The following is a 21,270-nucleotide window of genomic DNA, read 5'->3' as shown; positions in this document are numbered from 1 at the left end:
TATTACGAACATTTAAACACTGATTCCTTATGTGACGAGGTGGCCGAGTGGTTAAGGCGTTGGACTGCTAATCCAATGTGCTCTGCACGCGTGGGTTCGAATCCCATCCTCGTCGACTTTTCTGTTTTGTTATATTCATTTTTTATTTCGATATTATTTTAATATGATTTTCTTCATCATTCATTAACATACATTTCCAATGAAAATGAATAAAACAAACGAAACATGTTCAATTTTTTAAGTATGACATACGTATAAGTAACCTAATACCGTTTAATTAAGTTCTCTATAATTTTTCTTTAAACGTTCTAATTAAAAAATTATAAAAATAATTTGACAATTATGCAAAACAATCCCGGAAATAGCAGACCATTTAAACCAATTTGGGGAAGCGAAGTTACGATGCTCACAAATGACGAATTAATCAATGAAAATATTTATGATTTTTCCTCGGACGATTCTCACGATCAACATTTTAATTATGACACTTCAACTTCTTCTAATCATTTCACTCCAACAGAGGAATATCTCCAAATGACCGAGCGTCTAATTGAAAGTAACGCATTGTCGCCACGCACTTCAACGATACTCAAAGATCTTTATGACAGGTACAAATCCATTAATAAGTACGGTCCAGAGATTTCCGACCCAAATATCAAACGACATCACACTGGAAAGGATTTCTCGAAGTCCATTAAATCTCACGGTGGTCACAAAGAAACGAATAAACCGCAAACATCTGCGCGTTCTAAGAAACATACAGCATTTGGCTGCGTAATTTCTCGTCTAGGCGAGAAAGAAAAGCCGTTAAAATCTGAAACTTCGCCGATAGATCCAAGAGAATCTGACAATTTTCACCAAGATATCGGATCGTCCTCGTACATCTTACAAACAATCGCAGACTCCACTTTCTATCAGCCTTGCGACGCAGAGGCCATCAAGATCGACAATATTTTCTCTGATTTTTTCTTAAACACTAGGAGTCTCGATAAATCGTCAAGAATGCGCAGTAGACTATGGCTTGTAAAGGAGAAGCAATCCAACACGAATATTCCAAGTACGAGTAATAAAAATACGAATGATAAACGTTCCACGAAAAATAACAGCTAAGAAAGGAAAAAAGGTGGAACATCGAAGAGAGTGCGGCTCAGCTAAGTACTGAGAGCGAACGACTTTAACAATGGCCAAACGTTTTCCATCCTCTATTTATAGATACTGAAAAATGTGAGAGTAGCGAAGAAACAAGTTGCAAACGACAAAAGTACTAGAAAGTCTCTTTTCCCTACGCTGTGCGTTTCATGTCGCGTTCGTTTCGAGATTTGTATCGGAAACTTGAAACAAAATTACATCATGGCGTGGTCGCTTCGGGGCGGCTGCCCAGTGTCACGCCTATTTATTTCCGTGAACGCACCTAGTATCCGCCTCCGGGTGTGATAATCCGACTTTTGTCCAATATTCAAAACGGGATCACCGATACACGGGTAAATTGTAACACCGTCAGGGAACCGGTGTGCCCCAGACGCGTATGGCTTTATATGTCAGTGCCACAATTTGGAGAAAGTGCGTCCTTGACAAGTTTTACAATATCACGACCCGGCATTGGTTATATGTATCACGTTACATAAGCCAAGGGAAGGCCAGGGTATAAGGAAAAAAAAATATTGTTTTAAACGCCTTATGTGACGTAGCCGCGCGCTCCCTTGTGCAATTCTGGATAAATAAAATTGCCCCGAGAAAAGGCCGCTCACGTGTGATTGAGATAAATGCGTTCTCCATGATGCTGTTACGTGAATTTGTATGACCGACGGCCACGCAATCTTTGATTTTTCTCGTGTAACAATGTTTTGAAATAAAGCGAGGCAAGCTTGCGTTCAATGCATCCCCTTTTATCTTTCTCAGACACGTCGATAATCTTGATAGAAATGTTTCAACGTTAGTTTGCAAAGGAAAACTTAGAAGGATATCTATTGTTAATTAGTAACGTATTTATTCAGATTTACGTAACGGAAGAAACTTTGAATTGATCAGATTAGAGAACTATCGTTGACATTTAAATCATTTCTAATGTAGTTGATCTCCGCGTGTATCAATGATATTGTGACATAATTTATCAGAGGACAACTTGAAATCTATCCTCGCTACATAGTGGAAGAAGTTGTTCTTGAAAAAGAAAAAAAAAATGATTCAAAAGTCACGTTAGATCGGACGTTTGATTCGCAGACTGAAGCAAAGTGGCGATCTTAATTTCGTCGGGTACCACGCCCGACGCGACGTTTGTCCATGTCCCCCTTAGCCTCAGCCATCAAGCTATCCTTCTCCATCACTTTCTATCCTTCTTTCTTAATGATTCCTCAGAAAAAAAAAGCGCCACGGTACAGTTTCCCTCTCCTCTGATCGGCCATGTCCAATCCCATTGGGAGCACTGGCACCCAAAATTCGATTGATCCCCCTGCAATCTTTTGCTGCATATAAATACCGGGCCAGGTTTCGGATTTTCTCAGAGCACAGCAACTCGTTCACTCAAAAACTAAAATGGCATTCAAGGTAAGTTATTCGAGCAAAAAGTGTAACGAAGCATAAGCTTCCCCATAGAGCAGAATATTTTTACTCAAAATCCAAACCATTTCAATTTGTCTCCCTGTATTTATTACAATTGGAATTTATTCTTTAGAAATATAGTCTCGTAAAATATTCTACGAATTAATCAAACGATCTTCTTCCCAGTTTGTAGTACTCGCAGCCCTCCTGGCAGTTGTCAGTGCCGGTGGTCCAGCTGTCTACGATATCGCTGCTTCCTCCGGGGACCACAGTAGCATTGGTTTCAGCCAGGAGTCCACGCAGAAGGGCTTGGGTGGCCAAAACGTGATCTCCTCGTACAGCAAATCTGACGACTCTGCTCACTCCTTCGTCCGTGTCAGCAGCCACAGCGTCAGTAACGACGGTCTCTTGAAATACGACATCGCCCATGCTCCCCTCGTGAAGACTGCCTACACTGCTCCGTCCTACCTCGCCCCAACGGCCACACCCCTCATCGCGAAGACCTACGCAGCCCCATACAGCTACAGCGCACCCCTGTTGACCAAGACATACGATGCCGCTCCATCTTACACATACGGCGCACCTCTTCTGACCAAGGCCTATGCCGCTCCAACTCCTCTGATCGCCAAGGCTGCAGTTGCTGCACCAGCTCCTCTTCTGGCTAAGGCGTACGCTTCTCCAATCGCTGCTGCTCCTTTGTACGCCAAATCCTACTCCACTCCCCTCTTGTCAGCTGCTCCAGCTCCTCTGCTAGCCAAGACCTACGAATACGCCGCACACGCTCCAGTCATCGCCAAGAGTGCTCTGTTAGCTCCAGCTCACGGATACGCTGCCTCCCTTGCCCCAGCTCATGGATACGCCGCCTCCCTCGCGCCAGCTCCTCTCTTGACCAAGACCTACACCTCAGCTCCCCTCGTCGCCAAAGTCGCTCACGAATACGTTCAAGAGCCTCAGCTGATCACCAAGGCCTACGGTTACGAAGCAGCTTCCCCTGACGTGCACACCGTCTTCAACGGTCTTGGTACCAGCTACTCTTGGTAAATTATTCCTCCTGAGTCCGCGTATTAACCCTCTTGGTCTCCTTTCAATGTTCCGTGGACGGTTTCCTCGAGAATCTCTTCGGTCTGCTGAAGATTCCGAGAAGCCGGTACTTCGTCGAGCTCCTTACCTCTTCAGTGAAATTCCATGGGTGAATTTCGTTGAGGAGAACGTTGCTACTAGAGTGGTTCATTGGGAACCAAAGGGTTAACTGGACTGTGGTAACCGGATTGAGATTTGTAGATGTAAAGATTTTAAAGGATTCCACGCTGTCAGGAGAGAAAAATTGTGTTGCACATGTATAAACGATCTGTAATGTTAGGTGTAAATGTACATGTGTAAATGTGGCGTTTCTAAATTGGTATAGGTGATACTAATCGTATATGTGTTATACGTACCTTCGCTGCTGGCATTTAACTAGAAATAATTTTCTCTCGTGATATTTTAAAGAATCTATATTTTTGTGAATCCGAATAGGCGTTGAATAAATTAAACGTTTTTTTTAACTAACTAATTTGTTCATTTTCTTTCTCACCCCTTTTCTCCTGTTCGCAGTAAGATGTAATCGTTTAATGACGCGGCGATAAAGTTTATTTGCAGAAAATAACGAACGTACTATATAACGTTCTGGTATGTTTTCCATGATTCCAATTAAAATAAAACATCCAATTTCACGCTTACGTAATTGATAAAATGAAATGGTTTCTAACTGGATAATGAATCTTCGGTTTATTTTTTTATCGCCGTCGGAGTGATAGAATTTAGCGCATTCGTTAATCAGTTTAACAAGATCGTTTAACAAATCATTAATTTAATTTAATTAATTTGTTCATTGCATTTCGAGTAATTAGATCGAACGTTCAGCAATAAATTGCAACACACTTATTGTTCGATAGCTTTTGTAGAATGGTATTTTGAGAGAAAATGCTAATAAAAGACTATGATACAACAATGGAAGCAAGCAGAGCTACAATTACTGCTACAATGCGAACGTTGACGTGCTCGAACTTCATTATGCCTTATGAAAGGACTTTCCATCGTGTACTAATTGTAAGAGACCGCCATTTTAAGGTCAGCTGACTCATTAACATACAATGGGGAATCGCTACTCGACAATCGATCGGTATAAATTGTTCTGGTATTTTTGGAAATTTAGATCAAAGTCTCCTTACAGAGGCACGTACTTCGATTCTTCGTTTAAATTCACGAATAGAATACATTGCCTTTGATTTTATTGTAGCGTAATAAATTTCACATTAATATGTACATAATGAAAACAATTCGAAGTAAATTAATTGACAGTAATTGAATCAGAAGTGCTTTCATTTATAATTTGGAAATCATACCGTACGTATCTCGATATCAAGTGTAATCCGTTTTCTGCTTTGGCTGCTAATATTTCTTCATATTGCACACAAAATAATACACTTTTAACATAATTTATACACTGAAAGTTTTATGACTTCTTTTGAGTGCAAATTTCAAATAAAGCTATAGATACATCATCAATTGCACCACCATATCTTTTCTAAAACATTATTTGACCCTAGAAACTAAACTAGGAACAATTGTTGAGTTGCATAACCTGCGAGACAGACTCTCATGTTATTCACTATAACTACAAGAGTATATACGCATTCGAGTTTGAATAAATAGTTCAACGATTGTTTTCCAAAAGCACGTGGTAATTCATAATCGTCAAAATGACGAAAATTAGGAAGGTGAAACGTAGGAAGAAGTTTCGTACGAACGTAAATCGTAAACGATTGAGGAATAAGTTGCGCAAATTACCGACGATCACATGGTAAATATAACCAAAAACATTCTGCTGTTTGATAACCGGTATTAACGAAAGGATGAAACTATTTTTTTCAGTTCTGAAATAAAACAATCGTGGGAAGTGACGAAGTCTACGCGGACTAATTTAAAGCAGATGGGACTAACATACGATCCAAATGAAACTTTGAAAATACCTAAAACAAAAACAGAGACCATTGAAAAGGTGACACAGTGGAAAGTTGATGATGCTGCAAAGAATTCACAAAATAAAGAAGAAGATATTGAAATGGAACCAGCAAAAATTCATGTAGCACAGGAACTTGAAACACAAGCAAAAGCACCAAGGAGGAGGATGTTGAGGCTACCAAATAATCATGTACATTTTCTTACCTACTTAATGGACAAGTATGGGGAAGATTACAAGGTAATGTTTTCTTACAGAAATTTATTTCACATTGACAACAATTTCTTCTTATTAAACGAATTATTTAGGCTATGGCACGAGACAAGAAGAATTACAATCAATTAACATGGAAGCAAATACGTGCTAAAATTAAAATGTTCAAAGGTATCCCTGAGCAATACAATGAATATCTTCAAAGCAAAAATATGCAACAGTAATTGTTCTTTTGTTATTGTTTAATACAAGTATATTTCAGTTTTAATACAAGTTTGAATATAAAGTATTGCAATAAATTAATTAATGTTGTTATTTAGGTAAGTACAAAAACAGTAAAAAAAAATTATACTTTTATCAAACACAAGATGTTTGTGTCATTATGTGTAATACTATACATTATGAATAATTAAAATAGATCTATATGTTCCTTAATATAATATAAAAAGTATAGTAAAAGGTGAATGACAAACTATATTATACTGAGAAATCCTTAAAAATTTTACATTTTTCTTTTTTTTTTGTAAAGCTTGTATTATTTTTCTTAAAAAGGTTCATTTTGGACAAACTGTAATCACCTTGATGCATTGAAAAAATTGCGCACGGCATGCTGAACTAGGCATACTGTTTTTTGCTTTCTTCCTTATCCTTCTAGTTTTCATTTTTTTTTTCATTTTTTAATGTTTATATAAAGTATTTTTTTTTAACAGAACAAAGGGGCACTCATACTATCTTTTGCCATATGCAATATTTTTTTTCTGACAGCATCCACTGATGCATGATACCAAGTGCATTCGGTTGTATTTTCTGGCATTTCAGGAATGGGTCTTGTTTGGCATCCAATTATTTCTACCTTGTGCTTATGAGGAGAAATACTTAATAAATCTAAAGCTTGTTTAACTTCCTCTGGCTTCAGAGTATTAGGGCAATCCTAATTTTATATACAAATACATTATAATGCTGTAAACCATGAAATAAGTCTTTTCAAATGTAATTACCTGTTTGTTAGCAACTATTAAAATTGGTACATCGTCCATTCTTGAATCACTTAATAACTGTTTGAGAATAGAAGCAGCCAAAGACAACTTGGTTGGATCAGATGCATCTACTACAAACAATAATAGATCTGTATCTTGTAAGAAAGCAGTCCAATATTTTCTAGTGGCATCTGAACCTCCAACTAGCAATAAAATCACATTTAATGACATAATCATACAACATAATTAAGTTTTATACTTTAGAAATAATAAAGATTACATACTATCCCAAATATTGTAAAACACCATCCCATTTTTTATTCTATATACAGAAGAACCTTCTGTTGGTTTTGGAGGTACAGTGTAAAAAGTTTCGTCACCGTTCGCAACGCATATTTGGTTTATAATCGATGTTTTCCCAGATCCTTCTAAGCCCAAAAGGAGCACTCGTTTTTCGTGACTATCGTCGATCTATGAAAATAAAGTAACTGTGACGTCTACTAGGTTGAAGTCCACAAAGTGAACACGTACGAAATGAAACCACTGAATTGGCTAATGGTTTCAAAAAGAATCATAACTCTAACCTTGGACACCTCTTCGAAACCCTCGTCTATTGTCAGAAGTTCTCGCTTTTTCCAATATCGGTATGCAATATAAGTACCCATACAAGCACAGCCGATCCAAAAGATCCTTTGACCGTTTCGAAATACATTTTGTATCATTCTTCTCGTCTATTGTTTTGCCTGGTGAAAAGGACCGAAAAGTGGGGCCGACTTTCTCGGCTTCGATTCCGCCTGCTAGCACGTTGTCTCACGCGTAATCTGACACTTTACCGCATGACATGTACCTCACATCGTTCAAATCACGTATACGTAATTACGAGATTCGCGAAACACATTTACGAGAAACATTTGCATTCGCATAAATTTATAACGGTACACAATAAAAACTTCCTTCGAAAGAGCCAACTCTTTCTCCTTTCGTTAACTTGGCACTACTGATAAGATAAAAGCTGGGAATATAATCAACTTTCCCGTGATAGTTTTCAGAATTGACATGTTATGTATAATATGCGAATATTGGATTATGATTTCGAAATATTTCATTATTAATTGTTTATGTTAATAGCGTTTGAAATAAATAGTTGTACGTGAATTGTATTATGTTCTATTGTACTTGGTCGCAGTCTACCCGATCGATGTAACCGCATATTTTTGACAGTTCTGTCATTAACAAGTGATTCGCCTACCTTTTAATCGTTAAAATACTTTTAGAAAGTATTCTTTTAACATTTTGGCACGATACTATCCGGACTTGTATTTGAAAGCGTTCAAAGATTTATTTCTACTTGATGAATATTACGAAGTTGTAAAGAATAAGGAACTATTGAGTCAGTACCATATAGGTTAAACATGAATCTCTTAAAGTGATGGTATTTTTGTTGAAATATAATATAATTAAGAAATGGATAACATTGCGACTGCAGAGTGTTTAACTATTGATTTCGGCCCTTTCGAAACTGTTCATCGCTGGCAGCGTATGCCAGAATGCGACGAATTCGTTGGCGCCAGGTAATTCGAGTCAAACCATTTTATCACTGTTTTCAATCTCGAGGAATTATTTTAATACTTTCCCTGATTCTTTACAATGTGCTACCAATCGTTTTGTTACAGCATCTTAATTCCAATAATTGTGTATCAGTGTTTCAGTTATATCCAGCATTTTCCAGTTTCTTTATTTATTTTCTAACTTTGTTTCAAAGACAATTTATTTGTAATTGTTAATTGGAGATTGTAAATAAATGATAATAAGTAATTTGTAGAGTTTTTAATTACTACCAATATGATTCTTGTATAAGTTAAGTTGTAATGCAATTCACTGAATTTGTTACCCTACTGTTCTTTATTTCCTTGCATTAAATGTTATATTAAAAGAAGCTTTGTAAATGCATTACTCCAAAGTTCACCATATTGTATTATACACAGGCGTAGCAAACACACTGTTGTAGCCTACAAAGATGCTATTTATGTATTTGGCGGTGATAATGGTAAAAGAATGTTGAATGACTTGTTGAGATTCGATGTGAAAGAAAAATCCTGGGGACGTGCATTTGCAACAGGAATACCCCCTGCTCCACGTTATCATCATTCTGCAGTTGTGCATGATTCTTCTATGTTTGTATTTGGTGGTTACACTGGTGACATACATTCCAATTCAAACCTCACCAATAAGAATGATCTATTTGAATATCGATTCCAAACTGGTCAGTGGACAGAATGGAAATTTATTGGGAAGTATGTTTCAGTTATATCATTCAGTTTATCTGTATTTCTGATTGTCTTCTTACAGTATCTATTGTATAATGGTATACAATGTAAATGTTGCATCTTTTTTGTAGAACTCCCGTTGCAAGATCTGCACATGGAGCTGCTGTATATGATAATAAATTATGGATATTTGCTGGCTATGATGGAAATGCAAGATTGAATGACATGTGGACAATATCATTATTAGTAAGTCAGTGCAATCTATTCTACAGAAATTACAGATTGTTAATTGCTGCATAATTATTTTTAGCCTGGTGAACCAAGAGTGTGGGAGGAAGTTGTTCAGTCTGGTGACTGTCCACCAACATGTTGTAATTTTCCAGTTGCAGTAGCACGTGAGTCCATGTTTGTATTTAGTGGTCAGAGTGGAGCTAATATCACTAATAGCCTTTTTCAATTTCACTTTCGAGAAAAGCGGTAAGTTTGAAACTACTCTCGTTGAAGTTACGTCGAATTTTATAAAATACGAATCTTTAGGTGGACACGAATTTCAACGGAGCATATACTGCGCGGCGCACCACCACCGCCAGCTCGTAGATATGGTCACACTATGGTCAGTTTCGATAGGCATCTTTATGTCTTTGGTGGTGCGGCTGATTCTACGTTACCTAACGATCTCCATTGCTATGATCTTGATACTCAAACGTGGAATATTATTTTGCCCTCCGCTGATAGTCAGGTATAAATGTGAAGTCATTAAAATTCCAAACAACAATCTTTCATTTATGTACTTTCAGGTCCCGTCTGGTCGACTATTTCATGCAGCAGCAGTAATCGGAGAAGCAATGTTCATTTTCGGCGGAACAGTTGACAATAATGTACGATCCGGAGAAACATACCGATTCCAATTTTCGTCCTACCCAAAATGCACTCTGCACGATGATTTTGGAAGATTGTTAAACGGTCGACTTTTCTGTGATGTAGAATTTATAGTAGGCGAGTCAGAGACAAAAATACCTGCTCATATAGCAATGGTAGCAGCACGTTCGCAGTTTCTTAGGACTCGTATTAGGCAAGCACGAGAAAAGCGAGATAAACATTTGGAAGAAGTGTTTAAAACTGTGGATATACCCATTAAAGATATGCCGTTATTAGAGGTAAGTAGGTCTATCAAATTAATAATGAGTGTTATTACTTTTCCATGGTGCTATACCATAGGTGAGATTGAAAGATGCTGTGCCAGAAGCATTTGAAATGGTATTAAATTACATTTACACCGATCGTATCGATCCAACGAAAAGAAGCGAAGATGGATCAAATAGTCGTGTTGAAGATCCCTTGAGCAATAGAATTGTGCTGCTCATGATGGACGTTTATCGTTTAGCTTTGCAATTCAATATGAAACGATTGGAACAACTGTGTGTCCAATACTTAAAAGCGACCATAAGTCATGCGAATGTTTTGGAAGCATTACACAATGCTGCTCACTTGAAATTGTATTTTATAAAGGAGTTTTGTTTGAGTTTCATTGTGAAGGAAATTAATTATAATCAAATTGTAATGAGCAAAGAGTTTGAGACATTGGATCAGCCTTTAATGGTGGCAATTATTAGGAAAAGGCAAATACCTCAGAAAGAGATTTTTCCTGGACTATGTGATCTGAGCACAGGTGGGATATTAAAGTTATTTAATGGAAAATAATGTTCTTCTTTTACTGTAATTCGTTTTCTGGCTAGGAACGACCTTAGAACAGGATATGGAGGCATTTCTGAAAAATGTTGGCAGAGAGTTCTGTGACATAACCTTAATGTTAGATGGTGTTCCGATTCCTGCTCATAAAGCAGTTCTTGCGGCACGGTGTAGCTACTTTGAGGCAATGTTTCGTTCATTTATGCCAGAAAATAATGCAGTCAACGTAAGTTATTGCTTCTTATGTATTTATTTATTTGCAACGTAATAAAATATGTTGCAAAAGAATGGCTACTTTTTTTTATAGATACAAATCGGTGAAATGATCCCTTCTTCCGAGTCATTCGACTCCCTCTTGAGGTACATTTACTACGCGGACGTCTCGATGCCACCCGAGGACTCTCTATATTTGTTCACCGCTCCGGTTTTTTACGGTTTCACGAACAATCGACTGCAAGCGTTCTGCAAGCAGAATCTCGAGATGAATGTCACGTTTGAGAACGTTATACAGATCTTGGAAGCTGCGGATAGAATGCAAGCTGTTGATATGAAGAAATACGCGTTGGATGTCATTGTGCATCACTTCACAAAGGTACATATTGTACTAAATTCTCTTTTATTTTGTACATCAAACTATTATTTGCTGTAAATAGCATTTTGTCATGTTACAGGTTGCAAGACTCCCAAGACTAAAGCAATTAAGTCGCGAATTATTGTTAGACATCTTGGAGGCATTGGCCGATGAACGCAGCGAGGCAAGGACTTGTCAGGATATGGCAAACGATTGCTGACGGATCTCTGCCTCGCCCCGTCGTCCTTGTAATTGGGACTTGCCCTCCCCATCGAGCTTCCAAGTAAGTGTACAATACAGTATTCTAACCACGTTCAACATCTTCTACCTCATGGGTTATGGGTATATAGTAGACGAGTGTCTGAAACACCTGAGACACCGTGCACGTATGTAAATAGGTGAACCAGATTGTTTTATTTATTTGTACATATAAAAAATATGATCTGTTATAAAAGCTCTTGTACAAAATAAATAAAAAAACGAATGTGTGTTAAATCTCATACAATAATCCGTTTAACATTGACTTCATTAGTTGGATATAAAAAGAATGAGTAACATAAATCATTAACTCTAGTTAATATTTCCCATTATTCAAAAATTTAATGTTAGGGATACTGGGAGAGAGATTGGGTATTAAAATAGGCCAGTGGTTTATAAATTATGTACTATATTTTGACCTCGATCGTAAACGATCGTACATACACGCACAATCGATACTTTTTTTGTTTCTTTTAAATGGTAATTCAACACTTTAAGCTTAATGCAAGTTGCGTAAATTTTGTTTTGGTGGGAGGGGGTGGGGGAGGTCGAAAGAAACCTTACGTAAAGGAGCTTGTATAAAATCATTGCTCTTGTTTTCTCTCTAAGTATTGTTGTCTCTAGTTAGATGGTATTCGTCGACAGCCCGACACTTCAGTTCAGTCTCTTGAACAAAATATTGCGAAATCGAATTTGTACTTAAAGTAAATCGTACGTCTTTCTTTCTCTCACACATTCTCTCTCTCTCTCTCTCTCTCTCTCGTTCGTTCTCTCTCTTTCAATTCATCACGCTTCTCGTATCCTTCCACGCTCGTAAATCGTGTAACTTTTATTTTTCGAAGCTTGTACGAGGAATTAGCGTAATTGTTCTCATTTTTCTTTTCTACGTAAAATGTGACTTTTCCCTACGCGCGCGTGTAAATGTGTGTGTTTAAATGTTCGCACCTCACCTTTAAATGTTCGTACCTGCTGTCTTTTATATCGTTTTAAATCACGAAACTCGTTTTTTTAAATATTTTCTTTTTTCTTAATTATTTCACTAGAGGTGTCTTAATTCAACTATTTTATAGTTATCTAAACTTAAATCACATTAAATAGTCGTAATAGTAATCATTACACACTAGGTAGGCCTTGTTTAATTTTTTTCTCTCTCTTTCTTCCTCTTTGTCCTCCTATTCGTCGCTTAAAATTCTAAATGAACTATAGGGTAATTATTCGAAAAACACGACCACATGTTCGGCCGCCACGTCGAGGATTAATTACAAAATGAGATCTAGAAGTTACACGGCTAGAATCAAATTAGTTACAATGATACGGTCGTGGTACAAATTTCGCGTTGATTTCGAATGGCCCCAATCTGAAACAGAATTGTTCGTTGTATATAAAAAACGTAGAACCGTATTACCTGTCGCCATTGCTTGTAGTAACTCTCATCTCTCACCGGTTGTAAAAATTGCTCGATTCGTATCGTAGGCACAGGGAGTACGAGACGTGTTCGCCTAACTCAAGTTGAATCCATTCTCTATCTTTATTAAAGCCCCCTTTCTGCTGGTCCTGCATGAAAGCGTGTGCAGCACTTGCATACAGACAACAGAAAGCAACATCTTGTTTCTAAGCACGACGTATCACGTACACCCTTTCGTCAAATGCAGATGGTCCGTGGTAATTTATCTTCTCAGCAGGTTGCTCTTGTATTCCAGTTCTCGTCATTTCTGCAAAAGTTCGTTCTTCATTGTAGAAGAAAGATAAAGGGAAATAGCATAAAAAGAAAGCAAGGTGTTTTGCATTGCATAAAACGAGAGGGAAGAGACGAAACGTGTCGTGGGTGTTAGTGATATTGATTTTCAGCTAGTTCTGTTTCGTCATTAACGAGGCGCTAGTTGGTACATGCAGCTTGAATATTCAAGAAGTCTATATATAAAGTGTCCGAGAGAAATTCTTTTTCACGAAGATATAAAAACACCTTGCATCTGAGTTATTTTAATCTACGTTCAGACGACGAGTCTTCTAACTATCAGATCAACGTCCTAGATCAAAGAATGAACCTTTTCATCCGGGATGCTGCTCGTCGATGGCATCCTGTGCGAAGGTTCCAGCCTCCTCCGCCTCTCCTCGATGGCATCCGTGTCTAAATTCATCGTAGTCGGAACCGTCTGTGTCACAGACGAACTTATGTGTCTCGTTTTAACGAGAGGTGGGTTTCGTGATTGAGGGATCGCGAACGCCCTTCTGAGTGCCCCTCTCGGGGGCGACGGTGGTGGATACGAGATACCTGATGGTATTCATTTGATTAGCACAATTTTTATCTCGTGCTAACATAAAGCTGTCAATACTTCATTCATGACCATTTCGTGACTAATGGGATTTGGAGAAGCTCTCGAAGGGAATAGGATTAATTATATCTAAAAAACTTAGGTAGGTACTAGGTAAAGTGCAACGGGAATAAATAAAATAAGGCCCACATCGTTCAATCGCGTAATTACAAATTTTTCTATATTATTTCCTATTCTATGACACCCTTGAGCATGCATGGTGTCGTTTTAGTCGGTGTTTCTGTTCTCATAAGGTAAGCTTCTATGGCGTAACAGAGGTAGAAAAAGGCATAGTCCCGCGTGGGTAATTGCTACCTCGGTGTCCCGGCGAGAGCAAAGTGTCCTTGCTCTTCGTTATCTGGGGTACGATGAGAAGCGAGTTCGGCGGTGTCGGTGACACTGTCGACGTCTGCGGCGACGTGGCCAGAGTCAAGTTTGGCAGCGATTGGCCAAGGCTAGAGTATGTTGGTAGCTGGACGCTCAGCGTGTTTGGCGTCGGTGATTTGCTCGGCAGATGTCGTCTATTATCAAATTTGTGAGGACTAGAATACGATGATTAAACGTCGGTGATTCATTAAATACTTATTTGGAGTAACCTACGCTCCACTTGTCTTTCTAATTCACCTAATTTGTAATGGTCTGTGGTTATGTCCTGTGCTTTCACCTCCTTCCTCAGATGATACACTTGAGGCTCTTGGTGGTTCGTTCGTTTCCACGCTAACGTTTCTGCTAGGGTTGTAACTGGGTAGGAAGCTACTGCTTCCTGGAGAAACGCCCTCCATTTCTATGCTTCCGCTTGAAGTTTCATGACTGTTAGAGCTTTTATTGTCTGAGCTCCATTTTCTCGTCCGTTTTTAGAATTAGTCACACGAGAGCGTATAGATTAAATGTGTTTGTACTAGCTTTTACATGTGTACAGTGAGTAAAAAAAGTTACCTGCACCTCTGGATCGGTGGACATTTGTAAAAAAAAATCTTGCCGCAAAATTGTTTATAGCAATGAAAATTAATGTTAAATTTTTGTTTTACATCAAAAGTATTCTGCTTGAGAAGAAGAGAAAAAGTTTGAAAGGAGCCATATGCCGCAAACATATAGTTTTCGAGATAAACGTTGATAAACTTTTGTTACGATTTGATTGTGTAGAGTTATACGTATAGGCTCGGTATAATGGTGTGAATGGCCCCTACACAAACTAAGTTGATGTAAAAAAGAATTTAACATTAATTTTCATCGTTATAAACAATTTTGCTCTAAGTTCTTTTTACAAATGTCCACCGATCCAGAGGTGTAGGTTCATCCCCTAAAGCCATGACCATGACTTTTTTTACACACTGTACATAAGAAAAGATATTCTTCCGGTTACGCTCTTGTGTGACAGACTATGATTAGACTTAACAGCTTACCTGTGACTGTGAGCGAGGCTGCTAACTCTAGACGCCCGGCTACTTCCTCTAGGCGTCTTTGGAATACCCTCACACTCTTCTGGCTCGAATTCAATGTCACCAAGGAATGTACTAGGCTGTCTACTAACAGCGCTTAGGCTCATAGTGCTACCAAGTGGTGGCACCTTCATTAGAGCGAATTGTTGCTGAGCTTTTCTTATCGCTTCCATCCAAGACTGAACAAAATAGAATAACATTTAGGTTTAGGTGAGCTAGAGGAAAATTTGGAAGCGTCGGTGCTTCATGGATGACTGGTACCTTGGCTAATTTCGATTCTCCAGCGCTGAGAACCAGAGCAGCTGATGCAGCCCCGTATTCGTTAAGATAAACTAGCCCCAAGCTGCTATGCTCCTTCAGCTCGTGTATCGAGATGCGATCGATCACGTATGGTTGTCTTATAATCTTCAGACCGCCTCCCAAGGTGCCAGTCAGTCCACTGGAAGACGTTTTCTTGGTCGACGGTTTGCAGATCAATAGCATATCCGTAAGCAACAGCACGTGCACCTCAGTCTATGGAATATTAGAACTTGCAAATTGCTCTTCTACCATTTCGTCGGATCTAACATGATTATCAATTACCTTGCTACTAGCTGCGTCCCTTAGCTTTAAATCTCCCTCGCGTAGAAGTACTCTGAGCGTGTCTTTCGAGCAGCCAGGCATCGGAGCGGTGGTAATGTCGAACGTGCTGTGAATCTTAATAAGTTTCTCTAACTCTTCGTCCCTGGATTCGACCACATCGTAGCTCTCTATTCGAGACGCGGCGCTGGCTAGTTTGGCTGTCTCCTCGTTCCTCTTCAGAGCTGCATTCACAGATGCAACGAAGTCGTCTACAGATTTGATCTGTAACAGAAATTCAAATAACGAATTATAAAATAATATTACATTGATAACACAGTGATAATTGCTTACCATATGTGTCAACTCTGCTCGTTGCTCCTCGTTCTCCGTGTTCTTATGAACAGCTTTCAAGAGGAGGGAGTACTTGGTCAGCCTCTGCATAGGTTTCACTAGTATATCCAACAGTTTCAATCTGTTGCAGTCCTTCTGAGTCTCGCACCACTGAAAAACGAATAGAAATTTCTCAGAAAATATTTGATATTGTAATTAGAAATCGTATACTTACCACCAGGTAGACCGTAAACAAATGATTATCGTTGAAACGGTCCCTGCAGTACTGCTGACACCTGCTTTGCTCGGCACAGTACCTGGTGTACGGTGCGAACGTTTGCTCGAACGTCTCGAAACCTTGCAGAAGGTGGCCAGAATCTAGTGGTTGTCTAGTGGTTCTTGAAGTGTTCACCATTCTTAAAACGTATTCTGTCCAAAAGTAGCGATTCGCGGCGTAGATTTCGGGTATGTTACTGAATAGCTTGGTCCTGTCGACCTCGTTCAGGATATTCGAGGCCTGCAGGCTACAGAGGCACGCCATGAATAGCTGAAATGTTACAGAAAATTATAAAAAATAGTGGAGCAATTGTTTTTTAAATAAAAATATTTCGATTTAATAAAATACTCACATCTGTCACGACCTTCAAAGTCTTGATGTAAGCTACTTCTGTTTGAGCTAACTCCCATAAAGCAGTCTGCTGTTGCTGCTGTCTCTCCGACAATTGGTCCGAGTTGAGAACAATGTCACGCCAGTCATTTTCTAGATTGTACAAGGCTGCAAGAAAGTACATTTTGCTAATTCATTAATCGCGTTTAAATTGCATTTTTTTTGTCTGCTGTTTCAGCCTGGACTGCTTCAAGATTACGAACAGGCGTCGACGTCTGCGCAAAGTCGCAATTGCACGCTCACCAATGGCACGTGAGCTCATCAGAGGAGACTGTATTTAATTGTATACACCATTGATGATGATGTAAGAAAAAAACGACTATCAACAAGTGTTATACATATGTATATTTTAATGTTTCTCAATGTAAGATAATTTATTAGTTAAAAATATAATTTTTTTGTACAGAAGATGATAATCGTCTTTCACATAGCACAGAGCAATTGAAAAATAATCAATCGAATCAACTCACCATCTTCGTTAGGGGTGAGTTCGTAGGGCAGTTGAACGTCCGTGAGTTTTGGTACACCGTGCTTATTATAATCGTCAAGTTGAGCGGTGAGCAAATCGAGTTTGTTACCCTTCGTGTTCGAGAAGAAGCCGCTCCAGCGTTGTTTGCTGGTCTTGAACCCCGCAGCCCCAGCGGAGCTCCGACCAGACGTTAGTGTAGTGGTGCTACCTACTTCTGAATCGACGCTCGAGTCTTCCGTGGACACACTGAAGAAACGGCTGCTTCGACATCGATAACTCTGCGAACCAAATATTCAACGATCCATCTCTAATTCCATTAGGAAGAAAAATGAATCGTTGGACTAGAACTCTAAGCTATCCCAAGCCACCTAAACTATTGAATAACTATAGAAACATAAGCTCTAGAGATTAGATAGATTCTGCACTGAGAACGTTTCTCATCGCATCGAGAATGTCTCTCCTGAGTGATTTTAGCTTATATCTGTTTCGAGAGAAGATTATTTACTGTCACTATAATCTCGAGTTGGAGCATCCTAGGCAGATCTTTTGATGTAATGCTGATCACAATAAGTGCTCCCCGTTCATTCGCAATGAACTCCTCGACGAAGTTCCAATAAACCAATCTCCATCTACACGTCGACAATATCCCACTTGCTTCAACGATAAAGGCACAATATACGAAGGCATGCAACTGTATCATTATGCCCGCAGATGGAACCGACTCTAATCACCGAGCAGTGAAAGGAGCCATTATACAAGTTAGGTAGTGCTATTAGCTGTCTATTTCGAGGTTGATAATAGCTAGTCCGTGGAACACGATGGAGATGCGATGGTACCCGGTTGAAAATTGACGAGGGAATCAGGTTTATCGTTTCCAGCCAACTCATTAGAATCCGGATGCCGGTTGTAATGAAAGAATTAACGCTGATCGATGCGCATGGTATTGTTCACACCTAACTGATCGTTCCGTTTCCTCTTCTGCTATTACTCTTTCTCATTTTCTTTTATACTTGGGTCAAGGTTTCCAGGTCTTTTTCCACGATGTCGTCTTGTCGTATTGTTCGTGATTATTAAAGCCTCGCGGTCGAACATGTGTGTCAGCGCACAATGAAGCCATTCGGCTCAAGCTGTTATGAGCTCCGCGAGAGATTACAGGGCCGTGCAATCGGTAAACGATTCGTTTGACTCGCTTTTTAGAGCGAAAATATCTGCGTTAATTAAAAAAATTCGCGCCAATTGAAACGGAACGAGCAATGCCGGCTGATGGAGGGAGAAGACTTTAGGGACGCAAGGTTGGGCGAAGGAGAAACGAAGGTTGTTCCAGTGATTGATTCCAGGCTCTTTTCAGTCGGTTTTTTTCTCTTTTGGGACACAGGTGTTCAAGGTTCCATTAGAGGAATTAAAGAGTACACTTGTTCTTTTTTTTTTCTTTTCTATCATATTTTGTAGCTTGGATCTTACCCCGCCGCCCGTCTTCCTCAGGGAGACACTTTGGTTGCCCCTCTGGCTCGACGATCTCGAGTTCGATTTCTCATTGTCCTTAACTGAAACAGAGGGAGAAAGCGTTCGTGTTTGAATACAGGGTGGGAAGTTTTCAATTTTCACGTCGATTTACGTTAAGTACTAGCGTTTCGAGGAGTAAAGTGTATTAAATTCAAACTACGTGCTTCTTTCTTTTTTTATGGAGGTTTATAACGAATAAATAGAAATTCTTCCAGGTAGTGGTATTTTAGAGATTCGAAAACGATCCTTATTTTTCTCAATGGAAGCGTATTTTTTCACAATTAACAATGCAACAGTCACATTAAGAAGAAAATGTATTTTTATTTTGCTACAAAACCACATGTATTTCCACTGTAAAAGGGAAGAGAAATCAGCAACGAATCTATAGAATGCATCCAGCTGGAAAAATATTAATTTGATGTATCAAAGGAAACAAACAACGTCGGGCGGAATTGTGAAATACATATTTCTCTACAGTCACAAAGTATCTAGGAGAGATCGAAAGGATTCAGGGGTAAAAGCCTTGGCAGCAGAAATAAAACAAGACAGTAAATGTTCCGATTGATATTCGTGATTGATAAACAACCATGGAATTTCGGGAATTACATTTTATGACGGCGACAAAGTTTATTTCAGTCGGAAACGGACAGCGCGTTATCGATGTTCGTGACTGTTTCGCGTGGCTGTTCGAACACAGACGGACGTTTCCCTCTCGCTCGATTCTCTGTGTCTCTGTATATATTTTTCCTTTCCCCTTTGTTACATGTGCGTGAAAACGACTGAATTTTTTTTACGTAATATACGCGGAGAAGTAACTATTAACCGTGATAATCATCGGAACGGTCACGGGGTGAATAATTGCGTGAGTTTCTATTCGCACATTTCAGACCCTTTTTGCGTCACAGACGTGATATTTCTTTTTCAGCCGGGTTTTAAAGCCGAAGGCCGATCGTAAAGATCCGAAATTTGTCACTTTTACAGGTCTAAAAATATCCTCGATACTTTTTTAGGCGAGTCAGAGCTTGATAGAACGGGAGTAGAGAATTCTTTAATATTTTTTTTCCTCCTTTGTCGAGCGTGAAAATTTAAAACTTATCAGATTTGGAGGACTAAAAATGTGCTTAACACTTTTTAAGCTGGCTCCGGAAAGAATCACAGCTGAAAATTTTAAGACGAAATTCAATTATGAGAGTAGAAAATTCTTCAACTTTCTTTTGCTCTTTTGCCGAGTGTGAAAATTCAAAACTTATCAGATTGTGAGGTCTAAAAATGTGTTTAACACTTTTTAAGCTGGTTCCTGATAGAATTGGAGGTGAAAATTTTGTAACGCCTTAAATTTAGAATGAATTTAAATTATTTATAATTTCTTCTTTCCTCGATCGGCTAGTAAATATCTGAAAACCTCGTTCCGAGGTGTGAAAATACGCTTAACGCTGTTTCATCTGGTCCTTCATGTAACCAAGGGTAAAAAGTTTGTTAACATTTTTTTTTCTTTGTATTCTGTCAATGGTGGGCGTGATGGTTACTCAAGGATATACAGTTACCGCGGTAACCCGCGAAAATTCGGTCGAACGCGGTTGTTCGTGCGCCCAATTCTATTTTAACGAGATACTCGTATTTTATCCGAAGTTGTGACGTTACTGGTTGTTCAGCGCAGGAAGCAGCCAAGGAAAATTACGATTGCGAGGTTTTACCACTTCGAGCAACCTCATCTGTGCGAGCTTTCGTCACCAACATTCCACATAGTTCTGCTGACTTCACTTTTATTTTTAATTACAGTCAACACTTGTGTTTTTTTTAATAAAAATAAAAATTCTCTAAAGGAAAACTATAAATCAACGTGAAAGTTTCCACCGAATTGTCTATCGATAATTGCATTATCGCAAAGGTACGCTTGCTTACGCGCCCTTTGTGACGGCCTGTGTTACATATAATCAAGTTAAACGTGCCCTATTGCGTTCAGCCCCCTTTTCAATATTTAATAACGCTCCTCGATGGGCTGGCAAGATCGTGTTCGCGACGTTCCACGTGGAAAAAGTACACGAAGACGTGGAACCTCTTTTTATACACCCGGAGCTCTTTCCTTCCTCGCCAAGGACACCTAGAGGAAATAAAAGAATTATAGTATATTCTCCACAAGTGTCAGACCGCAAGGAAGCTAAACCTGACACTCGTAGAGTCAGGGACTACGTTTTCGAGCCTCGCGCCCGCCATTGCAGTTTGCCGAACGCAGACAAGGACAGCGAATAAAAGATAAGCATGAAACGTGAGTCGAGACAACCAAGTGATTTAAATATCATCTGGAATTTTTTTTAACATGTTGGTGAGATTTTTCTGATGAAAATGGTATCAAACACGATATAATTTGAACAACATTTACTTATTAACACGTTCACTGTCGCGCCAGATTTACAGGTTGCTGTCAGGCGGCCACAAGAAAATACATTTTAAACATAGGATTATAGTATTATGCTT

The 21,270-nt window shown here is 39.0% G+C and overlaps 5 protein-coding genes and 1 non-coding gene across 13 annotated transcripts in view; 4 read left to right on the top strand and 2 right to left on the bottom strand.

Moving 5' to 3' along the window:
• Positions 1 to 33: 33 nt before the first annotated feature.
• Trnas-gcu lies at positions 34 to 115 on the top strand. The gene has a single exon. It is a non-coding gene; the product is annotated as a tRNA-Ser (tRNA).
• Positions 116 to 2,517: 2,402 nt separating this feature from the next.
• On the top strand, positions 2,518 to 3,579 carry LOC108575762 (cuticle protein 21.3-like). The gene is made up of 2 exons (XM_017938659.1): positions 2,518 to 2,544; positions 2,725 to 3,579. Exons 1-2 carry the CDS (start codon positions 2,533 to 2,535, stop codon positions 3,577 to 3,579), a joined length of 867 nt encoding a protein of 288 aa, XP_017794148.1. The 5' UTR covers positions 2,518 to 2,532.
• Positions 3,580 to 5,224: 1,645 nt separating this feature from the next.
• Positions 5,225 to 5,976, top strand: LOC108575081 (nucleolar protein 16). The gene is made up of 3 exons (XM_017937799.1): positions 5,225 to 5,380; positions 5,452 to 5,779; positions 5,848 to 5,976. Exons 1-3 carry the CDS (start codon positions 5,280 to 5,282, stop codon positions 5,974 to 5,976), a joined length of 558 nt encoding a protein of 185 aa, XP_017793288.1. The 5' UTR covers positions 5,225 to 5,279.
• A 479-nt stretch (positions 5,977 to 6,455) lies between these two features.
• Positions 6,456 to 7,702, bottom strand: LOC108575785 (ADP-ribosylation factor 3-like). The gene is made up of 4 exons (XM_017938681.1): positions 7,314 to 7,702; positions 7,014 to 7,200; positions 6,751 to 6,932; positions 6,456 to 6,683 (listed from the first exon to the last, which is right to left on the bottom strand). Exons 1-4 carry the CDS (start codon positions 7,449 to 7,451, stop codon positions 6,456 to 6,458), a joined length of 735 nt encoding a protein of 244 aa, XP_017794170.1. The 5' UTR covers positions 7,452 to 7,702.
• Positions 7,703 to 8,193: 491 nt separating this feature from the next.
• Positions 8,194 to 11,476, top strand: LOC108575735 (leucine-zipper-like transcriptional regulator 1). The gene is made up of 10 exons (XM_017938625.1): positions 8,194 to 8,300; positions 8,715 to 9,023; positions 9,128 to 9,242; positions 9,307 to 9,473; positions 9,534 to 9,735; positions 9,794 to 10,153; positions 10,215 to 10,665; positions 10,733 to 10,911; positions 10,993 to 11,277; positions 11,357 to 11,476. Exons 1-10 carry the CDS (start codon positions 8,194 to 8,196, stop codon positions 11,474 to 11,476), a joined length of 2,295 nt encoding a protein of 764 aa, XP_017794114.1.
• Positions 11,477 to 12,686: 1,210 nt separating this feature from the next.
• Positions 12,687 to 21,270, bottom strand: part of LOC108575873 (pleckstrin homology domain-containing family G member 5) — a 90,897-nt gene continuing 82,313 nt past the window's right edge. For 3 of the 8 annotated variants that reach the window (XM_017938797.1, XM_017938788.1, XM_017938805.1), the window contains 13 exons: positions 18,754 to 18,836; positions 17,294 to 17,570; positions 16,786 to 16,931; positions 16,392 to 16,703; positions 16,178 to 16,327; positions 15,848 to 16,108; positions 15,527 to 15,778; positions 15,230 to 15,444; positions 14,451 to 14,636; positions 14,142 to 14,368; positions 13,560 to 13,786; positions 12,956 to 13,226; positions 12,687 to 12,871 (listed from right to left, as the gene is read on the bottom strand). In XM_017938797.1, coding sequence (XP_017794286.1) covers positions 13,221 to 13,226; positions 13,560 to 13,786; positions 14,142 to 14,368; positions 14,451 to 14,636; positions 15,230 to 15,444; positions 15,527 to 15,778; positions 15,848 to 16,108; positions 16,178 to 16,327; positions 16,392 to 16,703; positions 16,786 to 16,931; positions 17,294 to 17,570; positions 18,754 to 18,836 — 2,342 coding nt within the window. In that variant the 3' untranslated portion in view covers positions 12,687 to 12,871; positions 12,956 to 13,220. Of the gene's footprint in view, positions 12,872 to 12,955; positions 13,227 to 13,559; positions 13,787 to 14,054; positions 14,369 to 14,450; positions 14,637 to 15,229; positions 15,445 to 15,526; positions 15,779 to 15,847; positions 16,109 to 16,177; positions 16,328 to 16,391; positions 16,704 to 16,785; positions 16,932 to 17,293; positions 17,571 to 18,753; positions 18,837 to 21,270 lie in introns of those variants that run through there. The other 5 variants (XM_017938838.1, XM_017938845.1, XM_017938824.1 and 2 more) reach the window with 4 other exon arrangements.

Source organism: Habropoda laboriosa, unplaced genomic scaffold (assembly GCF_001263275.1).
Source record: "Habropoda laboriosa isolate 0110345459 unplaced genomic scaffold, ASM126327v1 scaffold18, whole genome shotgun sequence".
In the NCBI taxonomy this organism is placed as follows: domain Eukaryota; kingdom Metazoa; phylum Arthropoda; class Insecta; order Hymenoptera; family Apidae; genus Habropoda; species Habropoda laboriosa.
The sequence above is the reverse complement of the archived record's forward strand: the minus strand, read 5'-3'. Positions and strand labels throughout refer to the sequence as shown.

Bases quoted from the DNA above. Each gene is read 5' to 3' on its own strand.
- LOC108575785 (XM_017938681.1), bottom strand. From the start codon at position 7,451: ATGATACAAAATGTATTTCGAAACGGTCAAAGGATCTTTTGGATCGGC. The intron at 7,201-7,313 runs GTTAGAGTTATG...TTATTTTCATAG, and splicing joins GTTTCGAAGAGGTGTCCAAG to ATCGACGATAGTCACGAAAA. The intron at 6,684-6,750 runs GTAATTACATTT...ATATAAAATTAG, and splicing joins TAATAGTTGCTAACAAACAG to GATTGCCCTAATACTCTGAA.
- LOC108575081 (XM_017937799.1), top strand. From the start codon at position 5,280: ATGACGAAAATTAGGAAGGTGAAACGTAGGAAGAAGTTTCGTACGAAC. The intron at 5,381-5,451 runs GTAAATATAACC...TATTTTTTTCAG, and splicing joins AAATTACCGACGATCACATG to TTCTGAAATAAAACAATCGT. The intron at 5,780-5,847 runs GTAATGTTTTCT...CGAATTATTTAG, and splicing joins AGTATGGGGAAGATTACAAG to GCTATGGCACGAGACAAGAA.
- LOC108575735 (XM_017938625.1), top strand. From the start codon at position 8,194: ATGGATAACATTGCGACTGCAGAGTGTTTAACTATTGATTTCGGCCCT. The intron at 9,024-9,127 runs GTATGTTTCAGT...TCTTTTTTGTAG, and splicing joins GAATGGAAATTTATTGGGAA to AACTCCCGTTGCAAGATCTG. The intron at 11,278-11,356 runs GTACATATTGTA...GTCATGTTACAG, and splicing joins TTGTGCATCACTTCACAAAG to GTTGCAAGACTCCCAAGACT.